At 38.4% G+C, this 17,834-nt stretch overlaps 2 protein-coding genes across 2 annotated transcripts; both read left to right on the top strand.

Annotated features, from left to right (window-relative positions):
* Nucleotides 1–530: 530 nt before the first annotated feature.
* pth3r (parathyroid hormone 3 receptor) lies at nt 531–7,850 on the top strand (the record flags this gene model as incomplete). The annotated part of the gene is made up of 13 exons (XM_079260552.1): nt 531–542; nt 2,641–2,746; nt 4,381–4,491; nt 4,644–4,768; nt 5,125–5,219; nt 5,393–5,546; nt 5,893–6,046; nt 6,126–6,186; nt 6,270–6,336; nt 6,424–6,518; nt 7,016–7,157; nt 7,242–7,283; nt 7,368–7,850. The coding sequence occupies 13 exons, from the start codon at nt 531–533 to the stop codon at nt 7,848–7,850; spliced, it is 1,647 nt and encodes a 548-aa protein (XP_079116678.1).
* Nucleotides 7,851–11,477: 3,627 nt separating this feature from the next.
* On the top strand, nt 11,478–17,325 carry rundc3ab (RUN domain containing 3Ab; the record flags this gene model as incomplete). Its single annotated transcript, XM_079260919.1, has 11 exons — nt 11,478–11,584; nt 14,036–14,151; nt 14,313–14,440; nt 14,804–14,889; nt 14,974–15,063; nt 15,158–15,238; nt 15,445–15,610; nt 15,733–15,890; nt 16,100–16,219; nt 16,984–17,084; nt 17,183–17,325. 11 exons carry the CDS (start codon nt 11,478–11,480, stop codon nt 17,323–17,325), a joined length of 1,296 nt encoding a protein of 431 aa, XP_079117045.1.
* Nucleotides 17,326–17,834: the final 509 nt, after the last annotated feature.

The following is a 17,834-nucleotide window of genomic DNA, read 5'->3' as shown; positions in this document are numbered from 1 at the left end:
CATAGCATCAAATTAGGACATAGCTCAACGACAATTATATGAAAGATAATTTAATCAACGAAATGGAAAAACTGAGACATAGTAAGTGATAATGAGAAGGCTGTAAATATATGCAAAATGACAACTACGAGGCAATCAAATAGGCAACAACGTTTTCTGAAAGATGGTAATATATTTGAACAAAAAGTAACAATAAATTTTGAAAAAACATGCAAAATCCTTTGAAAACATCTTTTATATTTAGATTTTTATTTCAAATGATTGTCTTGCTGCATTAACCAATCAACACTTGAGATTCATCTCTCTGACTGATGAAGTTAAATGACAGAAGGTGTTTTTGTTACAGCAAAAAATCCATCTGCTTCCAACAAATCTACAATATGGCTTCTGTTAACATTGTTTTCACATAGTCTTTCTTTTTCCATGTTTGCTTTACACCACATGCAACAAGAATCCCAGTCCTCACAATTCAGCTTTCAAGTCATCTGCATGTATAACTTTTTATTTTTTTTAAAAATTCAAACTCCTTCATGCTCTACAAGGTTAGAAAGTTTTTTTTGTTGCCACTTTTGCTTCATGTTGCTCAGACACCGCATAGTTCTTTGATGTGTTATTTGGCTTCTGGTGACTTCCTGGGTGAGCTATCACCACAATCTTGAAGGAATTTTAAATGATTTTAAAGGTCTGGAAAGGCTCACTTGCCTGTCATATTTGTAGATAGTGTTGTCACATGTTGGGTCTGTTGAGTCAGAATGTTTTTTATTTTATTTTATTTTATTTTATTTTATTTTATTTTATCTATCACATAGACTTTCTGCCCTTTAAGCTAGTTTAAGTGATTCCTTAACTCAACGGGGCAGACAGTAATCAGACCTAACTAATCAGTTTTACATGCAACTGATCATTTTGTCAGATTAAATACTTAAAATGGCAAACATTGAGGTCCAGTCTACAACACAGGACAATGCTACAGTTAACATTTATTAATTACTTGAGGTTTTTTGTTGATTATCCTGCTTTGCATACATTTTACATATATGATGCAGTTTAACTTGAAATGGACACCAAACTGAAGGAAATCGTGAAGTGATGTTCTGTTTTTTTTCTTTTTAAATGTGCCAAAGCATCATCAGAAAAGGCAAAGAAACAACACAGGAGCAATGGACTGCTGGAAAACATGAGCAAATTTATCTTAAAACCCCTAAATCCTGAAAGAAATAATAACTTGAGAGAAGAAGCAGCTTTCATTTCAAAAAAGGAAAAAAAAAGAAAACCTTGTCTGTTTTACCTCACAAGCCGCTGTCATCAGCTCCAGCCCTTTTAACCTTTTAACTCACCAGGCATGGCCCCCCAGTCACTAAAACTAACCACAGACACCTCTGGGTCCCATCTCTTTATCGCTTAATCTTCCAGAGTTCAATCTCCATTCTCTACCTCTGACAGACTTACAGTCTCTCGATCAGTTAGCCTGAAAATCAATTTACATGAAAATGAGGCCCAAGAGAACAAATGTTCTTGCTGCACAAAGACAAGAAGATGCAAACACTAATTGTTAACATTCAATATCTGTTAGCATCAAACACCAGAGTACAAGAGACATTCATTAGTTCCTTGCACTGATGCTGATTGTTTTTGAGGACTGCACGCTGATGGACAAAATCAGTGCATGTTTCAGGATGACTGTAAACTGGAATTACACACATATACACCGCTTGCATTGTAATTATTATTAACAACAGGTTTTAACTTTAACTTTTGACTTTATCTGAAAGTTCCTTTTAAAACAAAGCACTGGGAAATAATAGCTGCCTGGCATTCTGAGGGTTTATTAGAAACAGTGGTCTCCCATTGGCCGTTTATTCTAATGGCCTTTGCCAAGAGTGTCACTTATCATATATCCTATTACTCGAATTGCTCCAGCAGGGATTTAGTCTGTTTAGCAAGAATTTTGTTTAGCTTGTGAGAAACACAGCTGTGAGGAGTGTTCAGATCCTTCATCTGGGCAGAAACCTGGTTTGTGAAAACACAACTGCTCCACTTCAAGTTCCCACTAAGCTACAGTACTATCAACTTAATGGCTACATTAGATTGAAAAAAAGTTGTCCTAACAGTGTAATGTTAATGATAAGCTGCCCAGTCAGCCAAATGTCATGTTTTTTTTTTAGCTTGCAGATGGATACAATTTACTTCTATCACATCTAGTTCTGTAGTTTTCTTGCACTGCTTTAAGCTAACCGGAAACAAAGTTGCTTGTGTCGATTAACTTTTTCCAGCCACGATGCCAAGGACAAGGCCCCATGTGTCCAGTGGATGCCCTGTCACTGAGCAAAAAGGCGTTAGCGGAGAATCACCACATACTGCACTTTCACAAAACTATTTAACAACACCTGGAGGCAGCACATCAGATCCTTCAGAGACGTGGTTGACAGATGACATTTAAAAGACCTTCTGACAATCTAGGAAATTTCTTGTGTCTTATCACATGACTGAATGAGAGCTTTGCAGCTGCTGAACTGAAGATGAACCTTGTATACAGAGATTTTAATGTATTAATTCATAAAAGCAAATGTTGCATTTCATATAATGTTTTTTAAGTACTTGCACAGTATACTGCTTGTCTAAATATTTTTCCATTTTCAGATAGACTCTGATGATGTCATCACCCGTGATGAGCAGATCTATGTCCTGATTGGTGCTCATGCCAGGTGTGAAAGGAGCATCCAGGCACAAATGGCCCTCATTAAAGGTTTGTCTGCAGATTTTCCCTTTATTAGAAGCATCAGTGATGTCAGTAAGTGCATGTCCAAATAAATAACCAGAAAAATATTCATTACTTCAGTTATTTATTCAAAATCAGATGAAACACTCATCCAATATCCTGCTGACCAGTATCTGTGACTGTTGAATTTATAACAGCAGCACTTTTCTAATTTGAGCTGTGACGTGGAGGCTTTGTAACATGAGTTGATTCATTGGTGCATCATGACAAACGTGAAAGGGATCAGCGCTTACCAGCTGCAGTTTGGATTCAGGCTTTACCGCATGCAGCATGATGAGCCTATCATTCATTATTACAGATGAAACTAGCCATGACACAACAATGAATTAAGCCATGTAAAGCAAGAGTAAAAAATATATAGAAAAGGTTGCTGCAATTTTTATGTCACTCATTTGGTTGAAGGAATTATTAGTTTCTTGCAGGCATACTTATTCCCAAAGCTTTCAGATTACATTCTCATCATGTCGGAAAGAAAGCAACAGAGAAAATGGGAAAATATTGTTTAAGAAAAGTTGTCATTGAACAGGATTTTTTCTCAATAGTTAGTGGTCAGTCAGACTATTTTAAATATATTAGGGTTGAGGTATATTCTTAAAGAAAATCACAGGAAAAAACCTGAGCAGCTTCACTTTTGAGAAAATGCAGAGTAAAATAAGAACTCTCGTTTTTTTGGGGATTGTTTTGTCTAAACAAGCTTTTACGCAATCCAACTTGTTTGGCTACCTGCTGGCCATCAGAAATAATTATTAGACTTCAGGCTTAGATGGATTTTCCTGAAGGGAGACATTTGTGTTCAGGCAGTGAGTGGTTATGGACAGACAACAACACAAATGCAGGTAGCATGGAGGACATTCAAGTCTTGCAGCAAATGCAAATTCTGTTTTATTCTATTCTACAGTCATTTAGCAGATATTTTTTCCAAAGCAACTTACATCTAAGACTGAGCACAACAAAAATGTAAATGGTATTACTTACCGACCAAAAAAATAACAACAGAAACAGTGAAGCACATTAGGAGGCCAAATGCCAGAAAAATATAAGTATAACTTTGGCCCAGAGCGTGTACTAGATTCCATCCAAGTAATGAAATTAATGGTTTTATCATCAATTTTACAATTTATCTGTGAAAAAATAAAAGTATTTACTTTCATCAGTTCACATGCTGAAGCATCCTTGATTAAACCCGACATTATCACTAAGGTGCTCATTGACACACCAACTCAAGCTAAACACTAAAAGTACTCAATCACTTCAAAATGTGGAATTCTTACTTTAACATTCCTGAGCTTTCCCTGGGGAGGAGGATGTAATCATTATTATTGCATCTTGTTGTTGTGCTACATAACATCAAGACAAACTGGAAGCTGTCTAAATCCTGTTACACATGTTTTTCTTCTCAAGTAAACACTAGATATTGAAGTGATTAAGTGATGATGCATGTTTACATATTTAATGTGCTGCTGTACAATTATAAAACATTTCAAATGAAGAGAAAAAAATAATCTCTTTATTTTTAATTTAATTTAATTTAATTTAATTTAATTTAATTTAATTTAATTTTATTTTATTTTATTTTATTTTATTTTATTTTATTTTTGAAGAGGGTGACTGCATCCCAGAGTGGGATGGGATCATCTGTTGGCCACGGAGCAGAGCAGGTCAGCTGGTCTCAGTTCTGTGTCCAGAGTACATCTATGACTTCAATCACAAAGGTAGGCAGTCTGAGAAAAAACAAATAAAACGTTTCGTGGTTTCAAGAAGATGAAACAAACCTGTTGAATGAATAGTTTGAGTCAGCGTTTGAAGGCTTAATCTGTGTTTTTTCTGTTCGCATTGCTGACTATGTTCTGCTCTTATGTGACAGGCCGAGCCTACCGCCAGTGTGACGTGTCAGGGAACTGGGAGCTGGTGCCCAGTAACAACCGCACATGGGCAAACTACACTGAGTGCACTAGATACCTGACTGCCAACCACAGAAACCTCGAGGAGGTGTGTACAGGACCATTTGTCTGAAAGTGTCTGCAAACTGTTTGTGATGTGGTGGTTAGTTAGACGTGTGTTTTCTTTTTATAGCATTGTGGAGACAGATATTTCCAGCAGAGGTTTTAGATGCAAATGTTACAGAAGAATATTCTGAGAATTGATGGGACTTTTTTATATTCTCATTGCAATAATGAACTTTTTTTTTTTTTAATAAATCTTTTTTTAAAATAAAAGTCCAGATTTAAATCATATATGAGTAATAATTTATGGTTTTTTTCTTCTTGTTTTTTTTTTTTTTTTTAGCTCTTAAGTCATTCTTCTGCACAGATGCACACAATAAAAGTGTCTATGTTTTGTTTCAGAAGGTGTTTCAGCGACTCCATGTTATGTACACTGTTGGCTACTCCATTTCTCTAGCATCTCTTTTGGTGGCTGTCTCTATTCTATGCTATTTCAAGTAAGAAAACAGAAAAACTTCTTCTATAACTCCTCCTTAAAACATATAGCAATAGTTCATTCATATCTGAAGGTAACACAGTAGGATTCATGCAATATTCTGGGTAGCAACAGTGTAAAGTATAAATCATATTTCATTAAGACATCTCTCCCTGTCTGTTTGTCACTTTGCAGGCGTCTCCACTGTACACGCAATTACATCCACATTCACCTCTTCACTTCCTTCATTTGTCGAGCTGTTAGTATTTTTGTAAAGGATGCTGTACTCTATTCCATATCTGATGACAATAAAGCTGAGTTTGAGATCGCCACAGAAAAGCCTCCAATGGTAAATAATGAGATACATCCTCTTAATATTTTTTATTGTTTCTCTGGTGTTAATGCTGTAGCCTGTGCATCAACAGAGTTCGTTGCAAGGTAAACAGCACAGTATTTGTAGGCCACAGCAGGGTGTTAAGGCAAGGCAAGTATATTTGTATAGCACATTTCTTCTGCAGGACAATTCAAAGTACTTTAAAATAAAACATATTTGGTAACATATTTGCTTATCGGTGATATATTTATGTGAATAAATGTCAGAAAAAAGTGTGTATTAAAATGGCAGATTGATCACAGGACCTCAGCCTTCACCTCACTGTAAATTTCCTCCATTGGCTGCTGTTTTGTTTCATCAGGCAGGTTGTAAGGCTGCTGTAACGCTCTTTCTGTACTTCCTGGCAACCAATCATTACTGGATTCTGGTGGAGGGATTGTACCTCCACAGCCTCATCTTCATGGCTTTCCTGCCTGACAAGAACTACTTGTGGGCCCTCACCATAATGGGCTGGGGTAAGTGAAGCTGTGAACGGTGACTGCATGACAACAGGGAAACTATAAATTTGCTAAATTGTCTCTCTGCTTGCTGTAGGTGTTCCAGCTGTGTTTGTGTCCATCTGGGTCAGTGCACGAGCTTCTCTGGCAGACACTCAGTGAGTCATGTGATGCTTTTATATGATTACATTTATATTTGTCTCATGAATGTTCACTCAGGCCATTTAATCACTGCTTTCAGATGTTGGGACATTAGTGCTGGAAACTTAAAATGGATCTATCAAGTTCCCATTTTGGCAGCCATCGTTGTAAGAAAATTAATCTTTATAATAGTCTCCAAATTAGTATAATAGTGACGCTGGGAATGATTTGGCTTTAAATTTCTGTCCCTGCAGGTGAATTTCCTCCTATTTATTAACATTATCCGAGTACTGGCTTCTAAGCTGTGGGAAACCAATACTGGTAAACTGGACCCCCGACAACAGTACAGGTAACAAGTTTGTATTCATACAATCCCCCAGAAAGCATTATAGTTACCTTAAAACTACCATTGATTTGTGACAGTCCTTGATAAACAAACCTTTAATTATGACTGTTAATTACCCATAATAATGCTCATATAATATGTATGTAGAATTGAGAGCAACCCAAGAAAGAGTTATACAAGTGTTCTTGAAATATTGAAATATATAACAACTCATTTCCACCATAACTTTTGTGAGAGTTAAAATTAGTTGCCATTGATGGATGACAAAAAATTTCTGTACTAAAGTATTAAACTTATGTACTTGAACCAGCAAAAATGAGGGTATAAAGTTTCTCCCACAGTTACTTTGTGGCTCAGAAGCTGAAAAGTTTGCCGACTTGTTCCAGAGAAGGACCATATGTGTTTTATTAGAGGTTATGTAAAACAATCTGTTTTGGGGGCATGTTTTTTTTTATGTGTTCATTAGCCTACATGAATGCACATTTTGTTCTGCTCTGCAGGAAGCTGCTCAAGTCCACTTTGGTCCTCATGCCCTTGTTTGGAGTCCACTACATTGTGTTTATGGCTCTTCCCTACACTGATGTTACGGGGTTGCTGTGGCAGGTGCAGATGCATTATGAGATGTTCTTCAACTCTTCCCAGGTCAGAAAGCAATTGTGGATGGTGTTAAAACACAAGAACCTCTGCAATGGATTTGAAAGTTGTATTTTGTTTCAAATTTTTCAGGGTTTTTTTGTGGCATTCATCTACTGCTTCTGCAATGGGGAGGTAATGAAGCTCAAACACAATTCTGTAAACTGAATTAAAATTATTTCTTGTGTCAGATGAGAGAAATTCAACTACTTTCTTCAGGTGCAGGCAGAGGTGAAGAAAGCATGGCTAAGACGCAGCCTGGTGTTGGACCTCAAACAAAAAGCAAGGATGACAAGCAGCGGCGGAGGCAGCTGTTACTATGGTGGCATGATGTCACACGCCACCACCCACAGCGTCTGCCTGTCAGCTACCAACCCCAGAGCTCTTTCTTTTGCAGGAGGGTCAGTTGGCTCAGGTGGAGCGGCTGCTACTGTTGCTGCTACCGGGTCAGGAGTTAGGCCGCCACGCCATGCTTTCCCAACCTCCCTCCATCCTCACAGCACCCTGTGTGTGTACACTCCCGGTGACACTGAGACCTCAAGTCCCCAACAGGACCTGGATTTGTGGAAACCAGGAAAAGCTGAGTCAGAAGTTTCTGCCAGAGACAGCAATGCCATCAGGGGGCATGATGACTACAAAAGTCCTGAAGCAGAAGATCCAGACAGCTTGTCGTCTCTGAAGGAGCTGGAGACCATCTTGTAATTGTTGCCGACGGTGACTGGTTATAGGATTTTTTTTTCTGTGAATGGGATCAAATTTCAGCCACTTGAGCAATGAGGGAATACAAATGAATCTGCCATGCGTGGTTTATGTGATGTTATAAACTTACCTCACTCCTTCTTTCATGCGGATCTATTTCTGTCAGGATATGAATCTGATCTTCGTTTATGTTTATGTGAGATTAATATGAGCAGATTTGTGCCAAGCTATAAGGTCAGTGAGGATGTGATTCTGAGGAGAATTTTGTGAAGCCAATGGGCACACGTGGGTGTAACAGGGACTTTTTTTTTTTGGTGAGATGCTTCTTCATGCACTTTTCTTCCCAGTGTTTGATTTTCCAAGCCACACTGGTTGACCTCTAGTTCAAAATGCACTTCCGACAACCCTCCCTTTTCCAAAAGCATGGCTTCTGTGTATTTACTACGGAGAAAGCATACCTGCAGCAGTTACCTTAACGATCCATCCGTCACAATCTCATGACTTTTAAGAGTCAGTTGAGTCTAGACAGCAAGTCTAGACAAATCTCCACGTTTGTTGTTGTCAATGCGGTCTAAGTGCTCCTATTTATCAGAATGATGAGACCCTGAGTGCTGAAGCACAGACGTTTTGCCCTTAACTCTCTCCTTCGTGTAACCTCTGCCCTGAACACCTTCACAACGCCATCCAGAATTTCACACACTCCCCTCAGGCTGTGGCTCAGCGCTACAAGCACATGAGCTTGTTTTGGAGACCTTGAGCATTAGTGAAAAACTTGTAACAAAAGCCACCAATATTTACAAGATGAACAGACAAGAAAATGTATTTGTAAGTATTTTTATTTTAGTGTCCAGAAGCAGAGGCCTGCCACATGTTGATGCTTTATGTACAGTGTAAAAATAACTGGGATTACTGAATAAATATATCGTGTGCATGCTGCAAGATTTCAAGTTAACAGAAGTAAATGAACATGGAGTCATTTCAGATAATTTATCGTAATGTTTACATGCATGGAATTGTTGGAGCATTTAACTCAACATTTTTACTATTGTTAATACTTTAGTATTACGTAAATGATGAACTGATCTTCAAAATGTAAAAAGTTAAACAATAATTACTTTAATCCCATATAGGGCACTCAATGAAATACCTTGAAATTAGAAATTTCAACCTAAAATTTTCCTTCTGGTATGTACCACCGTCTATGGTATGTACCAAGACCTCCATTCTTTCTCCATTCTCTCCATTCTCTATTGTTACATTAACAAAAAAAAAAGTTTCATGCTGAATATGAAAGAAAACGAAGTGATCAAAAATAGTCACTTGGCCCATAAAGGGGTGATAATAATTTCTGTTTTGAACAATTCTGTAATTTCAAAAGAAATGAAAGAAAAGCCTACAAAGGAATGGGCTCCTCTAGAGCTTTAAAATCCAAGAAAGTCTTGTCACTTTTTTATTTTAGCTATTTCTTCTCAAGCTTAATTTAAAAATCTTGGTAATGTTTTTTTTTTTTTTCAAAACCTGTCCGGTCCAGCTTCATAACATACAGACCTGCAATCTGTGTGCCATATTTTGTCAGACAGATTTGCTCTACCAAGGGAGACATATCATTTATATGGCTGCCCTTGATATATTCTGAATATTTTTTTTGTTATTTTTATTGTTATTTGTACTTTATCATCAATCCTGATATGTTTATGCTGATTCTGGCATGCATAGAAAACAGAGGTAAGAAAGAAAGGAATGGAGAGAAAGGTACAGAGTTAAAGTGTGATGCGAAAACCTGCCTAAGCTACTACCACTACTACAGGATACAAAAAGTAGAATAATAATGATATGCAAAAGCATAACAGCTATCAAACATACCTGCAGAGAAACTTAGCTGCACACAAACATCAGCAACATTTAGGTGGAAAGCAGATGGAAAAAGGAGCACTTATGTAGGCATGCTTGTGTGATTGTGCATGTGTCATCATGCAACAAGGAGAAACCGTGTGCTTCCAAGGGCCCTGCGACTACACCCTGAAGCGCCAGGGAGGAGCCTGAGATCCCAAGGGCCCGGCAGGCCTACAGAACAAAACTTTAAAGCTTTAAATATATCCTCATATGAAGTGTTAAAATTAGAATGTTCTCATCATTTTCCATCTAAGCTCTCTATATGTAAATAATATATGTCTGATCTGGAGGTCTGAAAAAACCAGGATTGCTCAAATCTTACTCCCAGTCTTCCTGTTGCGGATGAGTGAAGAGGATGCTGGAACAAGGACATAAGCAAATGGGATGGTTTTGATATCATCCTTACTTTGCTATAAACACATTATCAGGCAAACAACCAACAGTTGTGATTTCTAAAACCACTGCAAAGTTTCCCTAAACAGATAAAAATGGTCAATTTTAATGTTTTTTAATCACCCCTTAAAGAGGAAGGATATCTTAATATGAAATGAAAACATGGTGCAATCAAGACCCTCAGTGTATTATACCATAAAAGCCAATGTTTTGTCATTCTAAAAGCATTTAACAATAAATTATATTATATCTAAATAGATGCTTAGGCAAGATATATTTTCCTTCCATGTAATGTAATGTAAATAAGGAAAAGAATCATTATTAAATAAAATGGGGTGAGTGGTGTCCTAGTGGTTAGAGGTGTGGACTGAGGTCTGTTCAAGTAAACCCTCTGACTGGAAATGGGGCCCCTGTGGGATTCTTATTAAGAGGTAGGGTCTGGCATGCGAGCCTGGCAGCCCACTGCCCCGAGAGTAGTGCTGGGTTAAATGCAGAGGAGTTTACCTGCTGAGATTGACAGATTTTTATTAATTAAAAATAGGGGGAAAAAATTACAGAAATAAAAATAAAGCAGAGATGAGTAGAACTGCCTCAGTGAGAAACAACAGAGAAAAAACGGGACACAAAAATAAACAAAGTGGCGTGGCTTCATGGTAAAACAGAAATGCAGAAAGCTACTGGGGTATTTGTGTTGGTGAAATGACCACAGAGAGACATAAAGTTAACAACCACACAAACTGACAGGCTGTTGACATTTTAAACTAAACCTTGAGGCCAGTTGTTATGTAATCTGTCTGAGGGTGCAGAGGATGGTTTGAAATGTGTCATGCCACAATGCAAACCAGTCCACCTGCAGCAGCTGGTTAGGGCGCGCATATCTAACAAAATGTATAACATCTTTATAAAATCTCCAGCTTAAACAAGGACACATCCTTCTAGAGTACAAAAGACAAAGAGAAAAAAAAAGAAAGAAAGCTGGGCTACGTCTTGGTTTAATTTTCCTGAAGGCGCTGAGATGATTCGTCATCTCCGTTTGCGCGATGCGAGATGATCCATGTTAGTGACGTCACGATTAGGTCAGAAAGTAGACGGACAGAGAGAGACAGAGAGAGAGAGAGAGAGAGAGACAGACGAATGCATTAGCTCCTATGAATATATGGATAAATAAAAACAGATCCATGCACCCCATGTGCCGCTGTGTCTGATGCATCACAACACTTCCTCTGCCGTTTCCTGGCGGCTCTGATGCGGCCACGCAGCATCCTCTCTGCATCCTGAAGGGAAGGTGGAGGACCGGTGTCCGACAGGGAGGAGTCCTTTTATTTCAGGGCTGCCTCCTGCTGGATGGAGCCCGGCTATGTGCAGGCAGCGATGGCCACGGGAGATGTTGCTAAAAAAGCTTCGACTCGGAACGTGGCGGTGGAAAGAAAAAACCTCCTCACGGTGTGCAGGTCAGTTTCTAGCCTGTTGTCAGACAGGGCGTGTTTTCATGTTTAGAAGCTGAAAGCAATCTGGTAATGGAGATGTCAAGGCTTAAAACAGGTAGATATTGCACTATTCTGGATGGTCAAATGATTACATTTGATCTTCTCTACCACAACAACTTGATCCAAGCGTGTCCTTATTCTTACCACTGTGTCATCAAGCTGTATTTTAAAATCCACGCTTACGTCATCCGCATAAGTAATTTTTTATGAAGTCTGCGGGCCTGTTCTGAGCTGCTTTTATGTCCTCGTCCTATAAATATTGTGCAGCTACATCACATCAGACATCACACACTGGCTTCTCATGCAGTGAGTTTGTGTCATTGTCAGTAGGCTGTGGTTTATTTTTCTTTCGCTGATGGTGTGGTTACTATGACGACAACCTTCTTGGAGCAAGGACTAACTGGCACCCCAGGGACCGAGCAGGGGAGCAGTATGAGGCTTGTACACAAAGCCATGATTGGACTGTGTGAGAGTGTTAAACGCACAGTACTATGACTTAGTCATTTGCAGATTTAAGTGCTATAAAACAGACAGTCTATCAAGCTAAACATAGGCCTATATTTATGTTCGTAAAAAAAAAAAAAATCTAATGATAGATTATTGGAAAAAATTGTCTTGCAGCACAAATAAACAATATCAGTTATGATAAACAATCACTGTTTAGGTTTATTTCTTTGGGCAAAAATGACCTGTCGTGTCTGTAGTTGCAGTAGAACTGAAGAAGCATCTGTTTCAGCACACTTGCTGCAATATGGTTTGTAATGATGTGCAAAGTTGTCCATTAGCTTTAGCAAACAGATTACAAATAATTTTTAATTGAAAAGAGTTGCTTAAAGTGATGAATATGTAAAATGATTGCTGAATTATCTCTTCCATTTAGTCCCTCTGGACATTTTAACTTCTTAGGATTAGTTTTCATGTCTACAGTTGTGGATTGTTGTCACACTAATTCCCTTTTGGTTGGCCACAAAAGTTTATTGACACATGTTGGTAAATAGAGAGCAAGTCAGATTAAGTAAGAATATACAACCCCAGGCAGTTGCAATGTCAAGTGTCTTTAAATTCACATGTAAAAAGTTTGGTGTAAGTATGGGCTTTTCTCCTCACCAAGCAGTTTTTTCCTTACAAAATACCTTTGTTGCGTAAACCTAACCAAATAAAAACTGAAAAAGAGTCAGAAAAGACTTGTGATAATTATGGCAAATTATAAGGAACTTTGCAAAGACACATTAAATCATTTGATAGATTATTTAATTAAAAACAAGGACAACATGGGAATTGGTATCTTGTCCAAAAACACCTGTGAATTAGTGAAGCTGAGAATTTAACAAACAACTTTTTCAAAGTGGAAATGATTTTTTTTTTTTTGCCATATGTATGATTCACTTTAACAAAATGTAGTTTGATACTCTGTATTAATATATTTCATCATTATTTCGTTTTGAAAGTTAGCACAGGCCTTTTTTTCTTTTGGATCTGGTTGCAGGAAACATCCATGGCATAGTTATGCTGAATCCAGTGGAACACTAACACAATGTAAATTTGAGTAATGCCTCCTAAATGACATACAGATTTAGTTGACATCAACACACTGCTGCCTAGCGAGGGACAGGTGTATGTGGGTCATGCCACAGCTCTGCTGTCTGTAATACTAAAAAAACACAGGGATTGTGCTGGTTTTGAGAATAGTCAGCCAATTATTGTCCAGCTAGAGAAGCTGAATGACACATTGTTTCCTGTGAAACAATGGAGACTGAAATCACCTGACTAACCGGCTTGCATTAGCCTTGTCTTATAGATGTGCCCAGCCCATTTAAATTGCCAGTTCACCTCCTTTATATATACCCTTATATATATATATATGTATGTATATACATATATATATATATATGTATATACATACCAAGTGAATTAACATGTTTTTCATAAATAAATAATTCCTATTTTCTGAATCCTGTGTATATAACTAGATAACCAAATATTCTGAGGTATGAATGGATATATATCACAGAAATGTCTCCTCACAGCTGTGAATGTATCACATCAGAGTTATAAAAGCTGTTTAGTAAATTGAGTCATATCTTCCTGGAACGTCTCCATGAATATATCTTCCTCACAGTAAATGGATGACATCAGGCTGAAAGAAGGAAATGAGTCTTCAGGAAATATAGGATACAGTATGACTGCTCACCACGTAACACCCACCAACAATCACCATGAGGGTGCTGTACAAGTACACAATTTGGAATCTTTTCACTAAACTGACTACACTTGCAAACCAATATTTACATTTTCTCCATTAAGTAGAATGAAAAAGCTGTGATCTATAAAGGCTAATCTGTTTCCATGATGTTTTTATTCTGAAGAAGCATCCTCTTTATTTAAAGCTTCTCTTTCTCTCTCAACCTTTTGTAGGTTTTCAGTTAAGACCCTCTTAGAAAAATACACAGCTGAGCCCATTGATGATTCATCGGAAGAGTTCATCAATTTTGCAGCCATCCTTGAGCACATCCTCAGTCACCGTTTTAAAGGTAATGCGCCAACAAGGGAAGATGTATCATGGCTTTATTGCATGCCAAACAAATACATTTCAGTAACTGGTAGTTACTGGTAGCTATTACACCCAAACTATAATGTTCACTGAGATTATTACACATCATAATTTATGATATAAAGTTTATCCTCTTTCCAGGCTCTGGTAGCTGGTTTGACAGTCAGAGAAGTTATTGGGACTATGTCCGCGTGGCCTGTGCTAAAGTTCCCAACAGCTGTATCGGCAGCATTGAGAGCATGGAAAACATTAGCACCTCACGAGCAAAGGCAAGTCCCACAGACAATGACCAGTTTAAATGCATTTTTGATGCCTTGGGTTCTTAAAGATCTAAATTTCAACTGAAAGGAAAATTGTACTAGAGAAGTAGAGTACACCCTGGACAAGTCCCAGTCCATCACAGGATCTCCTTCAAACTAAAAACAACAAATAACCTATCATCACTTGGCTTTCATATTGTTTCTACACCATCAGCAGCTGACCAGTTGCAATGCTGTGATTTCATGACCCTAAAGCCAACATAAAAAGAAAGTTTTGCATCTAAAGGACTAAATTACAAAGTTGCCACCTCTATGTGAAATTAGTAATATTTTAACTTATCTACTATATTGACTTGTGGTGTCCTGGTTCAGGGCCAAGCCTGGATGAGAGTAGCCCTGATGGAAAAGAGGCTCTCTGAGTACATTACCACTGCTCTGAGGGATAGCAGGACAACCAGGTCAGAAGATTCACACCTTTCCAGATGTTAACTAACTTATCTATACATGAAATATTCTTCCACCTAACTCCTGTTTCTGTGTAGGAGGTTTTATGCAGAAGGAGCCATCATGTTAAGAGAAGAAGCCACAGTACTAACGGGGATGCTAATAGGTCTAGGAGCCATAGATTTTAGGTAACTTGGTCCTCCTCTTCTTTATCTTCATCTTCTTCTTATTATTATAGATGTGTAGTTTTGGTATTATTTTATTTATGTTTTCCCCACATAGTTTCTGCCTGAAAGGAGAGGCCTTGGATGGGAAGTCTTCTGCAGTGATTGACTACACTCCATACTTGAAATTCACACAAAGGTACATTATTGACTTTTGGAGAAAGGCAAAATGTCAAAACGTCTTTGAACAACCATACTGTATACTCTGAAGACCCAGTGAAAGTTTCAAGTTTCTTTATGGAATTTTTCAAGCAATGAAACTCAGAAGCACATTTTATTGTGCAGGTAGTGCAGTATTTAGATAAAGTCAGCGCAGTACTGAAAGTGGCTACTTTTTCCTCACAGCTACGATTACCTAAGTGATGATGATGATCGTCACAGCGTTGATAGCAGCACGAGTGACGACAGCGTTCCTGAACACCCCTACATCCCTCTGGTCACTGATGAGGAGAGCTGGAGCACAAAGTGCCGAAAGATGGAGCAAAGGTTCAAGATTGTCAACGCTCAGAAGGTTTTCAGATGCACTTCTGTTTTTGATCACATTTAAAGGAACATATCCACATATCCTGGGCATATCCATAATAATGTAATGACTGCTCCAACTGTAGAAATGGCATGATTTTGTGTTGTCAGGGTTACCTGGAAGAGCTTGTACGTCTACGTGAGTCTCAGCTGAAGAACACAGAGACAGAGAACAAGAGGTTGAAGGCCCGACTGGAGGAGGTACAGAGCCAGTGCCAACAGGAGAAAAGGGAGCTGGAGGCTGTCATCTTGGAGCTTCAGGAGCAACTGTGAGAGCAATGGACATATACAATAACCCCAACCCATATATAGATATAATGTCAGCGTTGAAGTCATAGACTCTATGGTTGTAGTTTGCTGTGCCCACTGATTAATGAGTTTGTAGAAGAAAGCCGTGCTGGGCTGCTGTGTGATTAATGTCACAGCTGAAATCTTGCCTCATATCTTACCCTTCAAATCTTACCCTTATGTGTTGCAGGACAAGCTTGATTCCATGTGACTCCAACCACTTGGCTAAAAACCTCACAATCCCCCTCATCAACCAGTGGCCAGCACTGGAGCCATACAACAACCAAGGGGACATGAAGCTGTTCCGAAGGTTTTACTGATTAAGTTTTCTCTCTTCTCTGCAAAACAACACATTATACAAAAGAAAATTGAAAATACATATTAAATATTGTAAAAGTTAATACAGTCCAGATATATAATGTCAAATTATTCAAACTTGTTTTATGGTTAAATTACCAAAACCTTCTGCCATCTCTGGAGTGGATTTCCATTTTCTTAGAATATTTCTCTTTAGCCAGCCTTTTAGAAACTGGGCTGAATCTTATTGGTCAATATTCTGGTATGTTCACATGTACTTGTGGTGTGATCTATGGCGCATTCTTATTTCCCCAGAACCTTTTATGGTCGTGTAACTTCCTACAGTCTTTTACAATCATGTTTCTTTGTCGGGACTATGCATTTATTGTGACTGTCCAGTCAGTTTACAGTCCAGTGGATTTTAATCTTCAAAAGCTTAAAAAGAATACCTGAAATTGTTCATTTTGTTTTGTTTGAGCAGAAATAAATGGTGAGATTTGGAGGCAAGAAATGGAAAGTAAAACATAATGCTTCCTAAATTTGCAACGGATTCATAATTATAGTAAATCTCAGATTTGAAAATTTTTTTTGAAAAATGTTATAATAACATAAATCAAACATCATGTTGCCATAATTATCTATTGTTGACATACAACTTGTTAAATTCAACAACAACTATTTTTCTATTATTTTCATTGACAGTAAAGGAAACTTTTTCCAGGCCTGTAGGCATGCTGCTGTATCTCATCCTAAACTTGTCCTCTTGTTGACCTGCAGGAGGAGTTTTCCAAGCACAGAGCTGCTGTCAGTAGATGTCAGCCTGGATTCAGACTCCCAGAAGATTGACAGGAAACAGAATGGAGGAGTGTGGTGCACAGGTGAAAGCTCATACTTACTGATTGATCTGATAAATGAACATCCAGAGAAGATACTAGAATTAGTCTCCTTTTGTCCCTTGTTTGTCACCTCCCCCCAGAAAAGGACTACACCCCCTCCATGATGGGTCTGTGTGGATCCCTGGCTTCCCTACCGAGCTGCAAATCTCTGTCTAGTCTCAAATCCAGTGAGTGCCTGGTCAACATCAGCACAGAAAACAGTCCTGCCCTCTCTCCTAGCTAGGGGGCGCCAAAGAAACACTGCCAACATACACTGAGACAATTCAACATGCAAACAAAATGACTGTTCGGACATGTGCTCTCTTTCATGGCCCTTTCGTCAGTCCCTTTACCTTCTTTCTCTCAGCCTGGCACTGTTTCAACCTACCCGCTTGTGAAAGAGCAGCCTCCTTTTCTGAGACTGTCCCCACAAAGATGCAGGAATAGCTGCTGTACTGCCTCATGGCCTCCTTCAGTTCATAATCTTACTCCTGGAATGAAATCAGCTGGTTTAGGCTGAACGTCTCTTTTGTCATGACGCTCCATTTTGTGCAGTTACAGTCATATACTGTTCACAGTCATAACTGTAGCATGACTGTATGTCCTCGTCTGTTTTGTCTGAATCTTATCATTCTGCCAGTGTATCTTACTCTGCCTGTTACATAACACTGGTAGGATGGGTGAGCTGTTATAACTTCCTTTGAAACAGAATCAATGCTTAACAGTGATCATACAGAACACTATCATAAGAGG

This window comes from Telmatherina bonti (assembly GCF_933228915.1).
Source record: "Telmatherina bonti genome assembly, chromosome: 21".
Taxonomy (NCBI): Eukaryota; Metazoa; Chordata; class Actinopteri; order Atheriniformes; family Telmatherinidae; genus Telmatherina; species Telmatherina bonti.
Note: the sequence above shows the minus strand (reverse complement) of the source record. Positions and strands in the feature narration are given on the sequence as shown.